Raw genomic sequence first — 21,017 nt, forward strand, 5'->3', positions numbered from 1 at the left:
GAGCCAGCGCTTGTCCGAGGACGTCTCCGTGGTCATGTGGCCGGCATGACTAGACGCCAAAGGCGCACGGAACGCTGTTACCTTCCCACCGTAGTGGTCCCTATTTTTCTACTTGCATTTTTTACGTGCTTTCGAACTGCTAGGTTGGCAGAAGCTGGGACGAGTAACAGGCGCTCACTCTGCTACGCGGCACTCAGGATTCGACCCGCCAAACTGCCGATCTTCTGATCGACAAGCTCAGCGTCCTAACCCACTGAGCCACCGTGTCACTTCATAGAAATGGGTTAATTGAATCCCTTGCCTGTTTTTATTTATTAAATTTATATGCCACCCAACTCACCATCATCAAGCAACGTTAGGTAACTTACAACGAGATAAAAACCACAACATAAAACATTAAAAGGACAAAATGCGAACGTTTTGCAAAACTTAAGTAAGGGAAATAGCAGCACGATGGGAGTTGTAGTGCAAGACCTTTGGAACAGGCTGGAGAAAAATCCATTTCACACCAATGAGATAAAATTGCCACTTTTTTCCCCCTGTTTGTCGGTTTAAAAAAATTCCCGGAGGCAGCAACACTTCAGCAACTGGAGGGCTCTGGTGACAGATGCCACGGAGCGCGAGACCTCCAGCATCCTAGAGCGCCCCTTCGCTCTGCTCTTCCAAAAAAAAAACAAACAAACGGGCCACCTCCCATTGGTCGGCTCTCGCTCCGCTAACCCCGCCCATAGGCGTTGCTCGCGCTCGAGAGAGAGAGAGAGAGAGAGAGAGAGAGAGAGCAAGGGCGGGGCCCTACAGACCGACCAATCAGGCAGAGCGTCGGATGCTAATTTCGGAAGGGGAAAAACAAAACCTGGCCGTCGCGTTTCTTATTGGCTGAGGCGCGCGATGACGGTCAGAGAAGGCGTGGCTTGGAGGGGCGGGGGGATACTCTCCGGGCAAGAAGCGGCGATGGCGACGGGAGATGGAGGCGAGGAGGATCCGCCGCGGGGAAAGGAGGCCGGGCCGCGCCTCGTGCCTGGCGGCGACCCGGTGAGACACCGGCAGCCGCGGGGCTGGGAAAGTTGCGGCCGGTGGAAAAAGCCTCTTAATGGCCGGCCTGGGGGCTCTGGGTCGGCCCGAGGAGCTCGGCTGGATCAAGCCCGGGGTGGGGAGTGGGGGGCGGCGCTCTGGGTTCGGTCCTTTCATTCCTCTTAACACCCCGCCACACACACACACACACACACACACACACACACACACACACACAGACAGGGCCTCCCCCAGCCTCTTGTTCTTCTCGCCTTCCTATTCGCCGAGACGGCTATAGAGGGGGTAGACTGCTCCTGGCTGTGGAGGCTCCATTCAGAAACGGCCAAGATGTCAAGAGCAAGGATGGAGAATCCAGGCTTTCCCAGCCTGGCGCAGTGCGGGAGGGTATAAAAAACGTCGGGGGAAAAAAAATGGTCCTAAGTCGCTTTTTTTTTCCCACCACCACCCCCAGCGCCGTTGTAACTTGGAAAAAGTCACTAAACAGACTGTCGTAAGTCGAGGACTAGCGGTATGTCTTCCCAGAGGTGGGCGGTCTTCGTGCCCTAACAGTAGATCTAGTATACGGCTAGCTGGGGTCCTCACTCCATTCAGCTATTAATAATGATTTACGAGACATCAATACTATTCCTAGATAGGGGTCTTCAAACCTGGCCCTTTTATGACTTGTGGACTTCAACTCCCAGAATTCCTCAGCCAGGCTGAGGAATTCTGGGAGTTGAAGTCCACAAGTCATAAAAGGGCCAAGTTTGAAGACTCCTGCCCTAGATCCTTGGGAAGGATCCAGCAGCCAAAAGTACTAAATCCAATCACAGCTTTTGGGCAGATTATATATAAACAACAACAATATATGTAAGCAACGACGACAAGCTTCTTGCTAATGTTGCCCTTTTTGTGTTTTATTTCTCTTGTCGCCAGTGTCCAATGCAACTGCTATTCCAACTTCTCACTCTCCCCCCCACCCCAAATTCCTTTTTCAGGGGCAAATGGACAAACGAAGGATGTGCCGAGACCCCCCAGTAGAGAAAAGAGGTCCCTATATTATGAACAAACCATCTTCTATTCAGGATAAGCTACGTAAGTAAAAGCGTGCGCGGCTTTTCTCCCCACCTCCCCGGAAGTGTCCTCTTTATAAATCGTCCTCAACTCAGGACTGTCATGGAGCCTGCCCGTTAAAGTCATAAAGTTATGATGGACGTGCAGTGGATCACGCTTTATGTGAGGATTAAGTGAACCAATTGTTCACAATTGACCTGCTTTGCCCCAAACTGGAAGCAGATGCTGATTTTTGACAAAAACGTGAGATGCTACAAACCGTGGTTTATTTAGCAGAAGCCCAAAGTCTACAGCCAGATGCTGAATTTCTCTCCCATGTTGTTGTGGTGTCTGTCGCAGAAAAACATCGCGAGATGGCCAAGGCAATGCTGCGGAAAAAGGGGGTCCTTTCCGGAGCTGTCCGTCAACAGCCCAAACCAGGAGCCGTGAGGTCAGAGTTCATGTCCTTTTCTTCTCGAATGGCGCTGATGGTTATTTTTTCAGGATTGGCCAGGATGCAGGGGGAGACTTGAAAAGTGGGGCCTGTGAATCTGGCCCCTTTCCTATTCAGCACCTGGTGCATAACGTCTGTGGAGATTCTCGATCATTCAGGTTGCGGTTGTCCCAAAGGTGCTTTTTCACGAGGCAACTGGACTTGTTTCTCTTTGAAAATGTTTCGCTTCTCATCCAAGAAGCTTCTTCAGCTCTGGCTAGATGGTGGAGAATGGAAAGATTTATACTCGGAGCTGAAGAAGCTTCTTAGATGAGAAGCGAAACGCCTTTTTCGAAGAGGGAAAAAAAAAAGAAAGTCCAGTTGCCTCGTGAAAAAGCACCTTTGGACGACCAGGTGCAGAAGTGAGGAACGCAAAGTCCACAGGGAATCCTGTCTTTCCAACCAGAAATATTTTAGGCTATGCTGTCTTCTTCCATTGCTGCTGCACAGCAGTGTTTGATGGCAATTCCTCCTCCTTTTACCAGGACGGTGAAATTCAACAAGGGCTACACTGCGCTCAGCCAGACCTCAGATGAAACCCTGGTGGCCCTGGATTCCGACAGGTGAGAGGCATGTAAGCATTGCTTGACTTTTGGGGTCTGGAAAAAAAAATGGATTAGCTCTCTGCTCCAAGAATCAATAGCTTGCCCTAAGCAACCCCTCCCAAATCTTTACTGAAAAATGCAGGTCAAACACAGGACAGCTTCTCACAGTGTTGTGGGAGGCCCTTTGATTTTATTTATTTTTTGAATGGGCAACTGAAAGTGGGGCTCGTAATATCCTTTCAACTGATCCTTAATTTTCTTCTCCTAGCGATGACCTGGAATCTAGATGCTCTTCTGGTTACTCCTCAGCCGAGGCAAGTGTGGTCTTTTATAATTTAATAATAAAGGTAAAGGTTCCCCCACACATGCATGCTAGTCGTTTCTGACTCTAGGGGCCGGTGCTCATCTCCGTTTCAAAGCCGAAGAGCCAGCACTTGTCCGAGGACATCTCCGTGGTCATGTGGCCGGCATGACTAGACACCAAAGGCGCACGGAACGCTGTTACCTTCCCACCGTAGTGGTTCCTATTTTTCTACTTGCATTTTTACGTGCTTTCGAACTGCTAGGTTGGCAGAAGCTGGGACGAGTAATAGGCGCTCACTCTGTTATGCGGCACTCGGGATTCGACCCGCCAAACTGCCGACCTTCTGATCGACAAACTCAGCGTCCTAACCCACTGAGCCACCGCGTCCCTTAATTTAATAATATAATGTATTAATTTAATAATTATTCCCTGGGTTGGTTCTCCTGTGAGCCACCCAGCTGGCTATCACGCCTAACATGGGACTACAACTCTCCATCTCCTGGTGATTGGCCCAAAGGCACCCAGCCGCTTTCATGCCCGAGGCAGGACTAGAACTCACAGTCTCTTGGTGATTGGCTCAAAGTCACCCAGCCAGTTTTCATTCCTAAAGTGGGATTAAGAGTCTCCCGGGTTTCTTGGTCAGCACCTCACTCTACCAGTTAGATGTGTATTTATTCCATTTTTCCTCCCCTCAGGTCAACCACGATCTCAGTCGCCAACTGCTGCGGGACGGCTACCGCCTGGATGAGATCCCTGACGACGAGGATCTCGATCTGATTCCCCCGAAGCCCATTTCATCCTCACCGTGCTCCTGTTGCTTTGGCGACTCTCCCTCCTGCTCCATCCAATAGGGAGAAACGTCGGAGGACTGCACTACACGGGTCAAGAATTCAGCACTTTCTTCCCAATTCCTCTTTTTTTTTTTTATCTCTGCTGAGCCCAGCACTGAACCTTAGGTCAAACTGGTGGGACCGGGGGGGGGCAACCTTAGAGATTCAGCCCCTGGAAGGGCAAAGGAGTGCGCTGTTGGCACCTTGCTTAGAGCTCCAGGCGTCTTCTGGTGCAACGTAGAAATGTACGAAGTGTAAGTATTCAGGAGGCTGGTGGATGCCCTTTGCAAAGAGCTGCTTCTCTGGACAGGCTCGGCACTCATGAGGAATAACCAGAAGGCAAGGGTTTCTCCCCATAAAAGGTGAATGGAAAACTGCGTGCGTGTGTGCATGTCAAAAGCGAACGATAGGAATTTCGATACTAGGTTTACCATATATTGGGGCTGCCGACGTCAATACAGCGAAGGGGAAGAAAACCCTCAATGCTGCATAGAGACAGAGGAAGGAGATTTTATTCCTAGGTTGCTTTTTCTGACGAGAGAGAAGTTCTTGAGATGTTTCTGCGGGGACCTCCTTAGAATGGAGATTTTGTCTTGCACAAGAGGGCAGAGCAGCCCGTGCCAAGTTTCTTGAGGACACGGGCCTTTTCTTGGTCTCCGGCCACCCGGTTAACGGTTTTAATTTCTAGAACCGTTGCATTGCTCATTCCCTTCTCTTTGGGAAGTAAAAAAAAGAATGGAGGTTGAAGATGCCTGAGTTAGTATTCAGCCTTTAATTGACCTGAAAGAACTCAAGGCCACGTAACCATAGCAATAGCTTACCCTTCTGTTTGAAGGTTGATTCTCTCAGATCGGTGGGCAGTTGGGCAATTGTTCTGGGAAACTATAGGCCTTAATGTGGGAACGATGGTTGACCATTTTTGAAGAGTTGATTTACTTGCTAGATGGGGTTTGGTGTCGCTTGGGACCCACTTCCTTGTTTGGGCAGGTATAAGAGGGGAAGCTAAGCGAGGAGGAGGAGAAGCTTGAAGCTTTTTAAGATACCTGGCCTCATCAGCTTTGTAGGTCACTTAAAACACTCCTGTTATCGAAATATCTGTTGACTTTTAACGTTCTCCAAACCTGATGTCCTTCAAATGGATGAAAGGTCCTATCATCCCCATGCTTAGGAACATCTTGGGAAGACCATTAAGGGACTGTAGTCCGAGTTAAATTAACCCATGGAAGAGGACGCGTCTGGACCTTCTTCTAGGAAAGGACGGGTTTTAGGCACTTGCAGACTGTTGTAAGGGTGTAACGTGTGGTAAGCAGTAGTGAGGAACAAGAGTTAAGATCTAGTCTTCCTAGATCTCCAGCACTGACTGACACAGAACAGAAATGGTCTCTTCTTTGACCATTTTCCATCAGATGCCTCAACTGACGTCTCAAAGATGTTGATGGGGCAGCTGGCATGTCCATCTCTAGTGACAATGTGTGGTGGGATTTCTGGGTGTTGGGTGGGAGCTGTTGTACTCTACGTGGGGATAGTGGAGTTCCATCAGCATGAACGTGTCCATCTTTGCTTCATTGGTTTGGGGGGGGACTCAATGTCATCTCCCAGTTTGATCACAGAAGATCAGGAGTTCTTCAGCTGCATCCCTGCAATTTGAGGATGTCCCAGTGTGGACATCCTAAACATATCTCGCTCCTGGTCGCAGCCCCCCCCCCAATTAAGCCAATTTCTTCCTCGTACACACAACTTGCTCTTGAGGCTTGTGTCTTGTGACTCTCAAAGCGGACTAGGACAACTTGTTGCCGGACAATTGTCTCTGTGGGAACAACTCAATTTAATTGTTTTAAGTTTTTAAAAAATAATTCTTTTTTTTTGCCGTTCACATTTCATTCTGCCCCTCCTTTTGCCTCCTTTCTTAAATGATTCCGTCCCACCGTTTCCTTGATATTAGCAACTCTCGTCCTGCAGCAAGTTGTCCAGGGCAAGTTGGCCGTGGCGAGTTGTCGTACACCCTTCTCCAAGTCAACAACTTCTCTGGCTTCGGTTGACACGGTCCGGGGTGAAACAGAGATGCCACTGCAAATTATGCAGTCCTTTTTAAGAGCTTCCCAACGTGGCTTGCGCTAGATGGCAGCCAAAACACACAGTGTGGCTGCTTTTGATTTGTCAATCCCAAATCTGATTTCTCCAGCTATTTTTAATCAAACTACCCACCATGAGTTACTAGCAGGTACACTGGTTTGGGGTGGGGTTTGTTGGTTTGGGTTTTTTTTGGCCCTGCTGGGGACACATCACCAGCAAGTTAATTTTTAAACAAGTGACCTTGTATGTACAAATCTTTACAGAATTGGCTTGCTAGAGCTATAAACTCGGCATTTCCCAATCGGCTCCCTCCATCTGTGCCGGATTGCAGTCGGTAGAAATTCAGACTTGAAGTCTTAACCAGCGAGGGGGAAGGAAATATTAGGTCGGAAAAAGTTGTACTAATAGTGGCGAATATTATAGTAGAGTGGTGAAAGTCGTACTAAGCTAAGCCAATATCTCTGGTTTCGCTTAAAAAAAAAGCTGCTGTTCCTTTCATTTATTTATTAGGAAAAAAGGCTTCTTTGTTAGCCAGATCACCACATGTGGTTTGTCCAGGACATCAAACTATGATCTTCACAGCGGAGCCTGTGTTAACTCGTGCACAGCTCGTTCGATAAGCTTTAATGAGGCGTATCTTCATAGACACTCAGAATTTAAGGCTTAGATGGGACCTTAAAGATCATCTAGTCCAGAGTTCTCCAAACCTGGCCACTGGAAGACTTGTGGACTTCGACTCCCAGAATCCCTCAGCTAGCACGGAATTCTGGGAGTCAAAAGTCCACCAGTCTTAAAAGTTGCCAAGTCCGGAGATCCCTGAGGAAATCCAAAGCCAATCTATATATTATAAAGCTGAGGGAATGGATGATTCTACAGGCATTTTTAGAATCGACCCCATTAAATCTGCCCAGTAGAGTTCATTTTTAAAGCTGCCTTAAAGCACTAAAATGCATTACATGAAGTTTTTTTAAAAAAAAAAAAACTGAACAGCACAGAGGACAATCTTATGGAATATTTAATATTGTATACTCGGTTAATTGTGTGTCTTGTTTGTTTTTTGTACAGTCTAACCAAGCAAAGCATCTTATCAAATAAAGTACCTTCTATTCTACATACTTGTACCTTTGTTTTCTGAAACCGATGTTCTAATCACGGTAAGAATGCCAGCTAAACTTTAGATCAGTTTATTCATCCGTAAACCGGGTTTGTATCGCATGCTAGTAAAAAAAAAAACAACACCAGGAAATAAGCTTGTCACGCCTGGGTAAACAAAAGCATTGTTTACTTTTATTTATTTGATTTTTATTCCCCCTTTATTTTTTTTATTCCTTCCTCCTCCGTTTTTTCCTATAACAACCCTCTGAGGTGGGTTGGGCTGAAAGCGGCCCAAAGTCACCCAGCCAGCTTTTACGCCTAAGGCAGGATTAGAACTCACAATCTCCTGGTTTCTAGCCTGGTGCCTTAGCCACTGGGCCAAACATCATGGCTTAAAGTGACGGCTGGATTGGCACTGTATTCAAGGCTAGCCTCAGTGAGATGTATAATGCGTTGATCAAAACATCTACAGTTAGGATGCTTATCAGGGTCCAGTCTAAGGGTCTGTTTGTGCATGTGTGTGTGAAAGAGAGGCTAGTACAGGGTCCACAGCTTGTCCAGTGAAAACATTTCAAGTAGACTTCAATTGACCACAATTGGGAGCCGAATTAGTGCGGTCATTAGGCAAATCATCACGCGACTGGACCAATTTCTGCCAGAGTCGTTAACCACATTACACTATCGTTGATTGCTGTGTGGCCCTCTTCGACCACCCCATTAATTTGCAAGCCTCAAGTTTGGGAGGTTTCTGGGCGTTGAGGTCCACCCCGCCTTCCAAGTTGCCAAGATTGAAAAACGAACAACAACACTGTTTTAGTCTTAAGATACAGAGGCCACAACCCTACTATTCAAAGAAGCCTGACACCAGAGAAGCATCTATCTGAGACGTTGCGTTCTTTGCCAACTCAGAAAACAAAGCATTGCCCACAGCCTTGTGGCGGCAGGGCTACTAAAGCATTTCCAACCTTACATTTTTGTAGCAATGGACAAATGTAGCGTAGGCCAAAAGCCAAGCCAGGAGAGAAGGCCGCTGATATTCAAAGATAGCCTGACCCTCGGTCTCTGAAGGGTGAAACAAACGGGAGAGGTGTAGCTTCTACTGATCTTAAATTACTCCTAAGGAGGAAACTTGCTTGGTGTCCCTTATTATAAGAGGCAGCAAGCCCGGAAGAGAACCATCCCGTCGGCCGAATTAAAATGCAAAGAGAGGCTCTCGTTGGCAGAGATGAACAGCACAGTGCCGGGGCGAAGAGCCATTTCAGACAGAGCAGCCGTGGACGTGCCAACGGCCGAACCCTGGACCACCAGCAGGATGCTTGCCGAGTCGATGGCCGAAATGAGGTACAGCTTGATGGAGGAAGGGATCTGTAAGAAAAAGCAGAGGCATTGCTCGACACAGGGAGTAAGAAAAAGGCACAGTCTTCCTGCATTGGTGGAACAGGAAGCAATTGAAATGGGAACAGGAAGCAACAAACAGAAGCAAGAGAAAGGAACAGGAAGCAACTGCAAGTGGAACAGGAAGCAATTGAAGTGGGAGCAGGAAGCAAATGAAACAAACAGGAAGCAACTGAAATAAACGAGAAAGGAACAGGAAGCAGCTGAAGCTGGAACAGGAAGTTACTGAACAGGAAGCAGCTGAAGCTGGAACAGGAAGCAACAAACAAGCAAGAGAAACAAACAGGAAGCAGCTGAAGCTAGAACAGGAAGCAGTTGAAAGCGGAACAGGAAGCAGCTGAAGCTGGAACAGGAAGTTACTGGAACAGGAAGCAGCTGAAGCTGGAACAGACCAAATTCAGAATTTCTTGATCGGCAGTTTGGCGGGTCGAATCCCGAGCGCCGCGTAGCAGAGTGAGCGCCTGTTACTCGTCCCAGCTTCTGCCAACCTAGCAGTTCGAAAGCACGTAAAAATGCAAGTAGAAAAATAGGGACCACTACGGTGGGAAGGTGTTCTGTACCAGCCCTGCAGAAAAGGCAGGGACAACCCCTTTACAAACGGCAAGAGGCTGGAATTAAGCCTGCCAAATTTATTAACATAAAACAGCAAAACAAGACACCAACCATGAAACAGGAGCTATGAAACAGGAACTAATCAAGCGGTTGCCTTCAGCAAACCAGCCCTCCCACGCATTCCCCTTTTATACAGTTCAGGGCGTGGCTTCTCTCTGCCTCCTTCCGAGGTGCCCCATTGCCTTCCTCTGTTTACTCCTGATTGACTGCCTCCTTCGTCGGGCGTCCTTGAACAGGGCCAGCTGTGGGTCATCTTCATCCACGCTGTCAGGCTCACACAGCTGGGTCTCCGTCGTGACCAGGTGGGAGGGGCCTGGCTGAGGGCTCTCATCAGCAAGATCTTCAACCCCCTCAGCAAGCTCTTCAACACCCCCTCCTCCTCTGAGTCGTCCGACCCAACTGCCGAACCCACAGGCTGACCCTGAATCACAACAGAAGGTAACAGCGTTCCGTGCGCCTTTGGCATCTAGTCATGCCGGCCACATGACCACGGAGACGTCCTCAGACAAGCGCTGGCTCTTCGGCTTTGAAACGGAGATGAGCACCGGCCCCTAGAGTCGGAAACGACTAGCACGCATGTGCGGGGGAACCTTTACCTTTACCTTACCAGAATAAGTGATCATCCTTTTCTGCTCAGAGAAGCTGGTCTACCTGTTATGTTAACCTCTTAGCTAGTGATTTCTTGAGTCGCATTAAGCCATGGTTTGCTTAATCATGATTTAATGAATAAAACACAACTGGCTGAGTTCTCATATTGCTTTACGTCCTAAAACTGGGATTACGATATAGTACCATGATGATTAGGAGTCACCCAACAGATGATGCCAAAGCTAAACAAACTCAGTATGTTACTTAGCAGGAAGTAGGAATTCATCCAAAGAGGGAGAACTGCATAAAGATAATCCTCGACTTATGAGGCTAACGGAGCCTCCCCGTTACAATTGTAAACTGTAAAGTGGGTCACTATGTGACCAAACCGATTTTATAAGCGTGGGATGCCTTACCTCTACCCTCATGACAGCAAAATCTGGAATGGGTGGGTCATACAGGGAGATGAAAGGATCCAGGCGGCTTTGAGTAGGGGCCAACAACTTTGAGCTGGCAGGAGCTGGTGTGTAGTTCAGCATTTCACACAGGGTCAGAACGTCGATGTATTTGGGCGTCAGACCAGCACGCACCGTGTTGTCGGAACAAGCCATACATTCGATGCAGTCTGGCAGAACGAGGAGAGAGACTCATCAGGGTGACAGGGGAATTCTGGGAATTGAAGTCCACACATCTTAAAAGTGACCAAGGTTGAGGAACGCTGGCTCAGATAATGTGGGAAATCAGCCCTGGCCCCTTGGTTATGAGAGATCCAAAATGCCAACTCTCCCCCACCCCATTCCATGCAGGTACTTGCTTCCTCTGAAGAAACTCACCTCCGTAGAGGTAGGCGTGAGGTTCATTTGCTCCCAGGAACATGCATTCACCAGGCTGCAGCTTCATCTGGTTCAGAAAGTAGATAACAAAGCAACCGATATCGCCCGGGTACTGAGAGTGTAACCTGAGAAGGAGCTCACCACAACTGGCTGAAATATCTTTTCCTGCAGCAGCTGGAGAACAAGACACATGGAATTAATTGAGCAAGGGCTGGTCCAGGGTAGGCTTTTTCTGATTCCATCAACACCTTCGGCCCGATACATGGTAAGTGTTCAGATTAACCTTACAAAAGAGTCCCCCAAAGTCCCCAGAATAGTGAAGAGAGTCTCCAGCCTTTGGAAGCAGGATGATGGGGACCTTGTTGAGGTCCACCAAAGCTCAAGACCAGGTGGGGGAGGAAGGACCTTGAAGGACATCAACCATCAAGGCTCCTTAAAGCAACCCATAGCTTGGATGAGCACTCTTCATGGTGTACTCCTCCTTTCCTTAATCCCCCAGGCCCAATTTTACAATCCTTCATAAAGCCAGTTTTGGAACCACTGAAACACCGAGAGGAATTACAATACCCATCCTTCTTTAGTGTAGGATTCAGGCCACATTGGAACTATCAAGAATTGGAACTTCAGGAACGTGGGTCCAGATTGCGCCTCTGTATTAACCTCTCCTGATCTACATGACTAACCTTCCTGGGAAATCCGCTTGACCAACTGGTTGAGGTGATCAACAAAGACTTTCTTCTCGGTCTTCATCATCCTGGTGAAGCAGACTCTCAGAGCAGCTGACACGCCACGGGGGTCGTCTCTCCCACTTCGCTCCAGTTGTTCCGCTGCTACACTGCCGATCAAAGCTCGAAATTCAGGAACATCTGTACAAAGGCCAAAGAGAGATTGTTGGAGTCCACCACATGGATGTCCAATGGATGGCTGATCTTCCACTTAGTCTCTTGGATGGTACAGAACACAAGAGAGGACCTTGGTGGAGATAGCCAATTTCCACCAAAGTAGCTTTAGCCTTGCGGTGGATGGGTCTCATGATATAGTCTACTTAGTGAGGTTGACACCAATTGGAGAAAACAAAACTATTTGGAGAGAGGGTGGCTGCACCAGTACTAAAAGTGCCCCACCTATTCGTGCCTAGAACTCACACCTTTTCTACGTTAAACCCCATTCTTGAATATCTGAAGTTTCAACATAGGCATGAGATTATAAAGGTAAAGATAAAGGTTCCCCCGCACATGCGTGCTAGTCGTTTCCGACTCTAGGGGCCGGTGCTCATCTCCGTTTCAAAGCCGAAGAGCCAGCGCTTGTCTGAGGACGTCTCCGTGGTCATGTGGCCGGCATGACTACACGCCAAAGGTGCATGGAACGCTGTTACCTTCCCACCGGAGTGGTCCCTATTTTTCTACTTGCATTTTTACGTGCTTTCGAACTGCTAGGTTGGCAGAAGCTGGGACGAGTAACAGGCGCTCTGCTACACAGCACTTGGGATTCGACCCGCCAAACTGCCGACCTTCTGATCGACAAGCTCAGCGTCCTAACCCACTGAGCCACTGCGTCCCTTTATATTGCTCTACTAGATTATATTGCTCTACTATTACTTTTAACTCAAAACATTTGCCATTAACTAATCAGAGAGGTAGCTACAATTCCAATGCAACGTTTTCCCTGCCTCGCTCGAAGTCAGAAACTCCAAAACTCCCAGGATCTGCTAAGCCAGATCATTTATCTTAATAGGATTTGCATCCAGTGATCCCTTTCTCTCTTTCCTATTACAGACTTACGCTGGAGGAAAGCTACAATCTCTTCCACGGGCCGGAAACCGCATAGGCCTTCAAAGGGAGTTAGGGCGATGGCCATCTCAGGCTTGTGATTGGTGTCTGGATAGTGTTCTGGATATTGAGCATGCAGTTTCTCTGCCAGTTCCTAGGAGAGGAGAAATGGGGTCCAAGTCAGCTTTGATCACTGAACTAATACCTGATCATTTTCTGATCGATGGATCGCAGAATCAGGGAGAAACCTGAGATGTACAGACAGGTGGACTACTGAAGGGTAGCAACCCAATCCCAAAGGATCAGAAATGACCCAGAAGCAATAAAAGTTGGAGATGGATCCAAAAGGTTCCTTCTTTTATAAGCAGCTGAGTTGGAACCCAACCGAGATGGAAGTCAACTGAATTGGCCTGACGGTCCCTTGCGTAACATTCTGACTGTCGGATCCAGCTGTTAATGCTTCCAGATCGAACCCAATTGGTCTAAGACAGGGTTAGGCAACCTTGGCTCTTTTATGACTCGTGGACTTCAACTCCCAGAATTCCTGAGCCAGCATGGCTCAGCTTGGAAACCTCTCCCTTTCCCTTCAGCATGGCTGGCTCAGGAATTCTGGGAGTTGAAGTCCACCAGTCATAAAAGAGCCAAGATTGCCTACCCCTGGTCTAAGATGACCTTGAAATTAACTCTGCTCTTCTCTCCTGCTTCCATCCTCTCTTGTTGTAGAACCCAAGATGAACTTGCGGGTCAATCTTTGACCCTCCAATGCCATCATAGACCTTGTCATACGTAACAGAAGAGCCCAATTTAAGGAGCAGCATCTAAGCAGGTATAGACCTGGTTATCACTGGAATGGGAAACAGAACACACAGTACTAGGATGATGGGTTAAACTGTTAAGTCAAAAAAGTCTTCCTAGAAGAAGACAATAACAAATCACTTCTATAAAGTGAACAAGAAAAGCATGTAGACCTGTTTTGGGTTCTACCAGCTGAGTCAAAGAAGACTTTGCATTTATACAATACTAACGGCAAGCCATGTTCTCTACACCCACCCTGTTCTTGAAACCCAAAGCTCCTTCTAAATGCAGTGTAGTTTTTGGCCGTTTTGAAACTCAATCCCCACCCACCAAAATAATGTGTAAGGTCCTGAAATAAGAGCACACCACACACACACCCTTCCCCAAAAATCTGACAGGTAATAACACCAACCCCAAGACATGGCAATCAACCCATTGGGAGCCATCAGCCAAGAGAAACCGCAATGTGAAAATGGTAGAATATTCCCACACGTATCCAAGGAAAACTTCTTACCTTGGTGGGATGGGCCTGAATGGACAATGCTGTGTTGACCGACAGCACTTTGAAGAGGAAAGGCAGCTGGCCTTGAAAGCTGTCCTTCACCTTTGACCCCAAGCAGGAAGGGTTATCTGCAATCCATTGGCTTAATGTCTTTTGGGGAATGCGGTTATCCAGAATGACAGCATCTCCCTTGGGGTGGGCACCCATCCAGAGCTGGAAAGGAAGACAAAAGTGGCGTGGGGATCCCAGAGAGCCCAGAGTTTGGGGTAACATGAAAAGTGAGCCCAGCCCATTGTGATGGATGTTGTAATCCTGGTTAGATCCATCATGGCTTCACATAATGAGTGCACCTGGTTGGTGAAGCATGGCCGGTCTTAGTAAAGGGATGGGCCATACATACTTGTTTCCCTCGTAATCTAGGGGTTAGAAACTGGGAGACGGTGAGTTCTAGTCCTGCATTAGGCATGAAAGCCAGCTGGGTGACTTTGGGCCAGTCACTAGGAGACGGTGAGTTCTAGTCCCGCATTAGGCATTAAAGCTGTCTGGATGACATTGGGCCAATCACCAGGAGATGGTGACTTCTAGTCCCCCCTTAGGCATGAAAGCCATCAGAATGACTTTGGCCCAATAGCTAGGACATGGGGAGTTCTAGTCCTGCCCTACGCAGGAAGCCAGCTGGGCGACCTTGGGCCAATCCCTTTCTCTCAGGCCTAGGAAGGAAGCAAGGGCAAACCACTTCCAAAAACTTGTCAAGAGGACCGCAAAGACTTTTCCAGCCAGTCACTAGTACTAACTGAGTACTGACGTGAACACACACACACACACACACACACACACAATCATGGGTTGTCAGTCAACTCAAGGGCACTACATCATTGGACGTGACTCATCACCCTCATCATGCAGATCGCCACGACTCTCTAAACTTGTCTCTGGGGACAGCTGTGTTCTTCGGTTTCATGTGAAGGAAGACCAGACTGAAATTCTGAAAAAGGGATGCCCGCCATTTGGTGGATCGGCAAGAAGGAAGACTCACCTCGGCGTATGGCTTGTCGGCGTCAATCTGTGTCATTGGGTCGTTGCTTTCTAAGAGCCTGGCCACTTGGCTGTCCCGGCCTGGCTTGCCCCATGCGTAGTTCTGCACAGCACAGGCCAGGGAAAACACTGCGTCAGCCAAAAGAAAGAGTAAAGAAGGTGGAGAAGAAGTCATTCCAAAGGACACCATCTTACAAGCGTCGCCATCTTGTTGACCATCTGATGGCTCTCATAACCAAGATTACAGGCTGCTCAGTCTGGATTGAAAGACAACTCTGGAAAGCTCATTTTTCCAAGCTGATAATTTCATACAAGAAAATAACCCCTCTCTAGTGCTTCCCTTAGAATTTTAAGGACAGAGAGAAGTGAATCCAGGACACGACCTAGCAAAGAATTATCAGCGCTCTTTCTGCTCACTTCAGCCTCCAAGTTAAATCAAACTGTAAAGTGTGCCGTGCAAACCTCAGCATTATGATTTGTACAACCAGACTTAACTGTATGCCTTGGCTTAGGAGCCCAGCCGATTTTGGTTTATTCCAAAAACGAGGATTAAAGTTTTAATTATTTTGCTGGGTTCCAGGAATCCCTCAGCCTGTAAGTAGGGGTTGATTTCACTGCAAGATAATAAGTAGGGCAACAAGGTGCAAATTATAATCTCCCCCCTCCTTTTTAAAATAATAAATTGGGCCATTTTTACCCATTTGTTCCCGCAGAGAGAAAAGCAAAGGGATAAAGAATGACAAGGATTAAGATCGCAGGGACACTTGATTTGCTATAAACAGCTGCAGCAGGTTTAAAGGGTAGCATCGCGTGTCTGACTTGACCGGAGATAAATGGCTATTTTGGGAACATCTCAAAGCAGACGGAGAGTGAAAAACCGCGATGGGTTTCTGCAGATTTCTCTGCATTCCATGCAAAATCCAGAGAGATTGGGAGGAACTTGCCTCCCCAGGCAGAAATATTATGCATCAGCCAGCCTGGCAAAGGGTTCGGATCGCCTTTGGCTTAGAAGCAGCCGTAGCTCACCTCTCCTTGCCAAAAGGTCTCCGTTTCAGATCCAGCATCAGCAAGTAGAGCCGGAAAAATCTCCCCGCCGATTGCCCCAAAGACAGGCTCACGCATCATAGTCAATCGTAAGGTGGATTGTTTATCCATCTTTGCAGGGAGATTTCACGCGTGAAATCTCCTTCTAGCCAAGGTGCTGTGACTGAAAATGGTCACGTTGAGTTTTCTCAAGATTTGTGATGGATTTAAAAAAAAAAACACCCCTATTTCCCAGGATAATTTGGAATACAAACTGCCCCCCACAGGCTTAACACAGCTTAGTTTCCAAGTCCAGGTAAGCTTGGCAGGAACTGTGAATTACTGCAAAGAGGGGGGTCTTTGGTCACCTTCCACCCAATACTTATTTGAATTAGCTGGTCTGGCCTGATGGGGGAATATGGGTTTTAAAGTGGTGTTTTTTAGTATTTTATTATTGTTGTTTTTAACTGGGCATTGATTTAATCTTTTTTAACTTTTGTATTGTTATTTATATATGCCCTGTGAACCGCCCTGAGTCCCTAGGGAGAAGGGCGGTATACAAATTAAATAAAACTAAACTAAACTAAACTAATATCCGGGTTCAACCTCCCACCCTTTTTGAATCTCAGGCCCTGGCCCATAACCCCCCACAAACACACACACACACACACACACACACACACACACACACACACACACACACCAGAAAGGGGGCAAGGAAACCACATGATCCCCATGAAGCCTCTCTAAGTAAGATTAGGGATTCCCTTTGATCAGACACAGGAAGGGGCTGGAAAAATACTGGCCCCCCTCCCGAGCATTTGGTACTATAATGCCCAGCCTGAAAACTGACCACGGAGAGGAGAGGGGGAAACCCCACAGAACTCAAGGGTCGGGTTCAGACAGCATGCTATGACCCCCATCACCACCCCCATCACCTCACCGAAGTACAGGTAGTCCTTGATTTACAACCAGAATTGATCCCAAAATTTCTGTTGCTAAGCGAAACATTGGTTAAGTGAGTTTTGCCCCACTTAACGACCTTTCTTGCCACAGTGGTTAAGGGAATCACTGCAGTTGTTAAATCAGCATCACGGTTATTAAATGAATCCGGCTTCCTTCATGGACTTTGCTTGTCAAAAGGGGATTGCGTGACACACACACACCCCGGGACACAGCAACCGTCAAGTGTCTGAATTTTGATCACATAACTGTGCGGGATGCTGCCATGTTTTTTTTGCAAGGTTGTTTTTGAATAGAATGTGAAGGATGTGCGCATATAATGTATGTTATTTGTGGCTTTTACTTGCGTGTAGTATGCACTGTGAACAGCACTTAATTTCGTTGTGAGCTACACAATGACAATAAAGCTATTCTATATTCTATTCTATTCTATTCTATTCTATTCTATTCTATTCTATTCTATTCTATTCTATTATTCTATTCTATTCTATTCTATTCTATTCTATTCTATTCTATTCTATTCTATTATTCTATTCTATTCTATTCTATTCTATTCTATTCTATTCTATTCCATTCCATTCCATTCCATTCCATTCCATTCTATTCTATTCTATTATTCTATTCTATTCTATTCTATTATTCTATTCTATTCTATTCTATTCTATTCTATTCTATTATTCTATTCTATTCTATTCTATTCTATTCTATTCTATTCTATTCTATTCCATTCCATTCCATTCCATTCCATTCCATTCCATTCCATTCTATTCTATTCTATTCTATTATTCTATTCTATTCTATTCTATTATTCTATTCTATTCTATTCTATTCTATTCTATTCTATTCTATTCTATTCTATTATTCTATTCTATTCTATTCTATTCTATTCTATTCTATTCCATTCCATTCCATTCCATTCCATTCTATTCTATTCTATTCTATTATTCTATTCTATTATTCTATTCTATTCTATTCTATTCTATTCTATTCTATTCTATTCTATTCTATTCTATTCTATTCTATTCCATTCCATTCCATTCCATTCTATTCTATTCTATTCCATTCTTGTTCATTCTATATTCTATTCTATTCTATTCTATTCTATTCTATTCTATTCTATTCATTCTATTCTATTCTATTCTATTCTATTCTATTCCATTCCATTCCATTCCATTCCATTCCATTCCATTCCATTCCATTCTATTCTATTATTCTATTCTATTCTATTATTCTATTCTATTCTATTCTATTCTATTCTATTCTATTCTATTCTATTCTATTCTATTCTATTCTATTCTATTCTATTCTATTCTATTCTATTCTATTCTATTCCATTCCATTCTATTCTATTCTATTCTATTCCATTCTTGTTCATTCTATATTCTATTCTATTCTATTCTATTCTATTCTATTCTATTCTATTCTATTCCATTCCATTCCATTCCATTCCATTCCATTCCATTCCATTCTATTCTATTCTATTCTATTCTATTCCATTCCATTCCATTCCATTCCATTCCATTCCATTCCATTCCATTCCATTCTATTCTATTCTATTCTATTATTCTATTCTATTCTATTCTATTCTATTCTATTCTATTCCATTCCATTCCATTCCATTCCATTCCATTCCATTCCATTCCATTCCATTCCATTCCATTCCATTCTATTCTATTATTCTATTCTATTCTATTCTATTCTATTATTCTACTCTATTCTATTCTATTCTATTCTATTCTATTCTATTCTATTCTATTCTATTCTATTCTATTCCATTCCATTCTATTCTATTCTATTCTATTCCATTCTTGTTCATTCTATATTCTATTCTATTCTATTCTATTCTATTCTATTCTATTCATTCTATTCTATTCTATTCTATTCTATTCTATTCTATTCTATTCTATTCTATTCTATTCTATTCTATTCTATTCTATTCCATTCCATTCCATTCCATTCTATTCTATTCTATTATTCTATTCTATTCTATTCTATTATTCTATTCTATTCTATTCTATTCTATTCTATTCTATTCTATTCTATTCTATTCTATTCTATTCTATTCTATTCCATTCCATTCTATTCTATTCTATTCCATTCTTGTTCATTCTATATTCTATTCTATTCTATTCTATTCTATTCTATTCTATTCTATTCTATTCTATTCTATTCTATTCATTCTATTCTATTCTATTCTATTCTATTGGTCGTAAGTGTAAAATACAGTCCTAAGACACTTTTTTCAGTGCCGGTTTAACTTCAAACGGTCACTTAAGAAATGGTCAGTTAGCGACCATGTTTCACTTAGCGACAGAAATTTGGGTCTCAATTGTGACTCTAAACGGAGGGCTACCTGTACAGGCAGGCTAAGGACCGTGAATGCAACGTCTGCTCGGGCATCAGTGCTTTTCCGCTCACCCACCAGCCCCAAATCCCCACTACCACCAGCCCACCGCTCACCACCCCACCAGAGTAGCAATGGAAGCAAGGGATGGAAACTGATCAAAGACAGAAGCAACCTGGGACTAAGGAGAAACTTCCTGACAGTGAGGTCAATTAACCAGTGGAACAGCTTGCCACCAGATGATGTGGGTGCTTCATCACTGGAGGTTTTTAAGAAGAGACTGGACAATCCTGTCTGAAATGGGATAGGGTTTCTTGCCTGAGCAGGGGGTTGGACTAGTGGACCTCCAAGTTCCCTATCAACTTCGTTGTGGTGCTGGTGGTTATAAGGGTATATAGCGCTTAGGCAGGCGAAGAGTCCACGAGCGCAGCTCTGCTCGAGCATCAGGACTTTTCCGCCCGGTGCAAGGAGGCTTCTTCTCGGCAGGAGCGCCTTCACAAGACCCCCCCACACACACACACAACACACACACACACACACAAGACCCCCGCCCAGCCGGGCAGCCCTTTTGGGCATTTCCTTCCCGCCGAGATTCATTCATTTGCAAAGCGATTCCGGCGCTGCGCTTTCGCCTTTGCAAGCTGCGCCGGCTTGCCTTTGCCCGGAGCGGGCTGCGCTTGGCTTTGCGCTCTCTTCGCTCGCGCTTTCTCCTCCGGCCCCGGCAAGCTCACCTCTCAACTCGCCCGCCATCCTGGGCTTTTTCCACGGCGTCCCGATCCTTTTCCTAAGCCGAGGCGGAAAAAAAAGAGACCCGCCGTCGCCGCCGCCGCCACGCCTCTTCCCGGCCCCGGCTGGGCGAGCTGGGAAAGGTAGTTTCTTCGCTCCGGAGCGGCGCCCGGTAGAATCAAATCTGCAGATCGGGAGGAAGGAAAGAGGTTAATGACAAGTAAAGGTTATTTTAACCCAAAGCAGAGAAGACAGGCAGATGTTCCACCGGTGCAGCTGCCCTTTCGTGGATTTGGACTGCAATTCCTATAAACCGCTTCCTCCCAAGGCTAGGCTGTAATTATGTCTGCATGCTAAATAGTAGAATAAGATAGATGGAGAGAGAGAGATACATAGATTAAATATAGAGATACATAGATACATAGATTAGATAGAAGATAGAGATACATAGATTAGATTGATATAAAGATACATAGATTAGAGATAGATAGATAGATAGATAGATAGATAGATAGATAGATAGATAGATAGATAGATAGATAGATAGATAGATAGATAGATAGATAGATAGATAGATAGATAGATAGATAATAGGGAGGGAGGGAGAGGGAGAGAGAGAGATACATAGATTAGAGATAGATAGATAGATAGATAGATAGATAGATAGATAGATAGATAGATAGATAGATAGGGAGGGAGGGAGAGGGAGAGAGAGAGAGATACATAGATTAGAGCAGGGGTGTCAAACTGCCGGCCCAAGGGCCAGTTACATCATACCGAAGCCGCACCCACCCCATTGCCGGCAATCCAAAAAGAGTCGCAATATGTCGTGACACATCATGTGCTAAGCTTGTAAGCCGCCCTGAGTCTTCGGAGAAGGGCGGGATATAAATGGAATTAAAATAAAAATAAAATAAAAATGTGGCAAGTTTTGACACCCATGGATAAGAGATGGATATATATATAGAGAGAGAGATAGTGTATATTTGTTAACCTTGACCACATTATGAAGAGTGGACTTCAATTCC

General features: G+C 45.6%; 2 protein-coding genes across 2 annotated transcripts; one reads left to right on the forward strand and one right to left on the reverse strand.

Annotated features, from left to right (window-relative positions):
* Positions 1-928: 928 nt before the first annotated feature.
* On the forward strand, positions 929-12,680 carry LOC308679246 (protein FAM219B-like). The gene is made up of 7 exons (XM_081346837.1): positions 929-1,032; positions 2,010-2,106; positions 2,425-2,515; positions 3,043-3,120; positions 3,371-3,416; positions 4,102-7,463; positions 12,608-12,680. Exons 1-6 carry the CDS (start codon positions 952-954, stop codon positions 4,255-4,257), a joined length of 549 nt encoding a protein of 182 aa, XP_081202963.1. The 5' UTR covers positions 929-951; the 3' UTR covers positions 4,258-7,463; positions 12,608-12,680.
* Positions 7,539-20,175, reverse strand: LOC308679245 (mannose-6-phosphate isomerase-like). The gene is made up of 8 exons (XM_081346836.1): positions 19,995-20,175; positions 14,935-15,062; positions 13,911-14,111; positions 12,614-12,755; positions 11,516-11,698; positions 10,833-11,006; positions 10,416-10,624; positions 7,539-8,769 (listed from the first exon to the last, which is right to left on the reverse strand). The coding sequence occupies exons 1-8, from the start codon at positions 20,011-20,013 to the stop codon at positions 8,551-8,553; spliced, it is 1,275 nt and encodes a 424-aa protein (XP_081202962.1). The 5' UTR covers positions 20,014-20,175; the 3' UTR covers positions 7,539-8,550.
* Positions 20,176-21,017: the final 842 nt, after the last annotated feature.

Source organism: Vipera berus (genome assembly GCF_964194415.1).
Source record: "Vipera berus genome assembly, contig: HAP1_SCAFFOLD_86, whole genome shotgun sequence".
Classification (NCBI taxonomy): Eukaryota; Metazoa; Chordata; class Lepidosauria; order Squamata; family Viperidae; genus Vipera; species Vipera berus.

Excerpts from the sequence above, each read along its gene's own strand:
- LOC308679246 (XM_081346837.1), top strand. The coding sequence starts at position 952 with ATGGCGACGGGAGATGGAGGCGAGGAGGATCCGCCGCGGGGAAAGGAG. Across the intron at positions 1,033-2,009 it reads TCGTGCCTGGCGGCGACCCG|GGGCAAATGGACAAACGAAG; the intron begins GTGAGACACCGG and ends TTCCTTTTTCAG. Across the intron at positions 3,417-4,101 it reads CTGGTTACTCCTCAGCCGAG|GTCAACCACGATCTCAGTCG; the intron begins GCAAGTGTGGTC and ends TCCTCCCCTCAG.
- LOC308679245 (XM_081346836.1), bottom strand. Across the intron at positions 11,007-11,515 it reads CAAGCGGATTTCCCAGGAAG|CTGCTGCAGGAAAAGATATT; the intron begins GTTAGTCATGTA and ends CTTGTTCTCCAG. Across the intron at positions 8,770-10,415 it reads TTGCTGTCATGAGGGTAGAG|ATCCCTTCCTCCATCAAGCT; the intron begins GTAAGGCATCCC and ends TTTTTCTTACAG.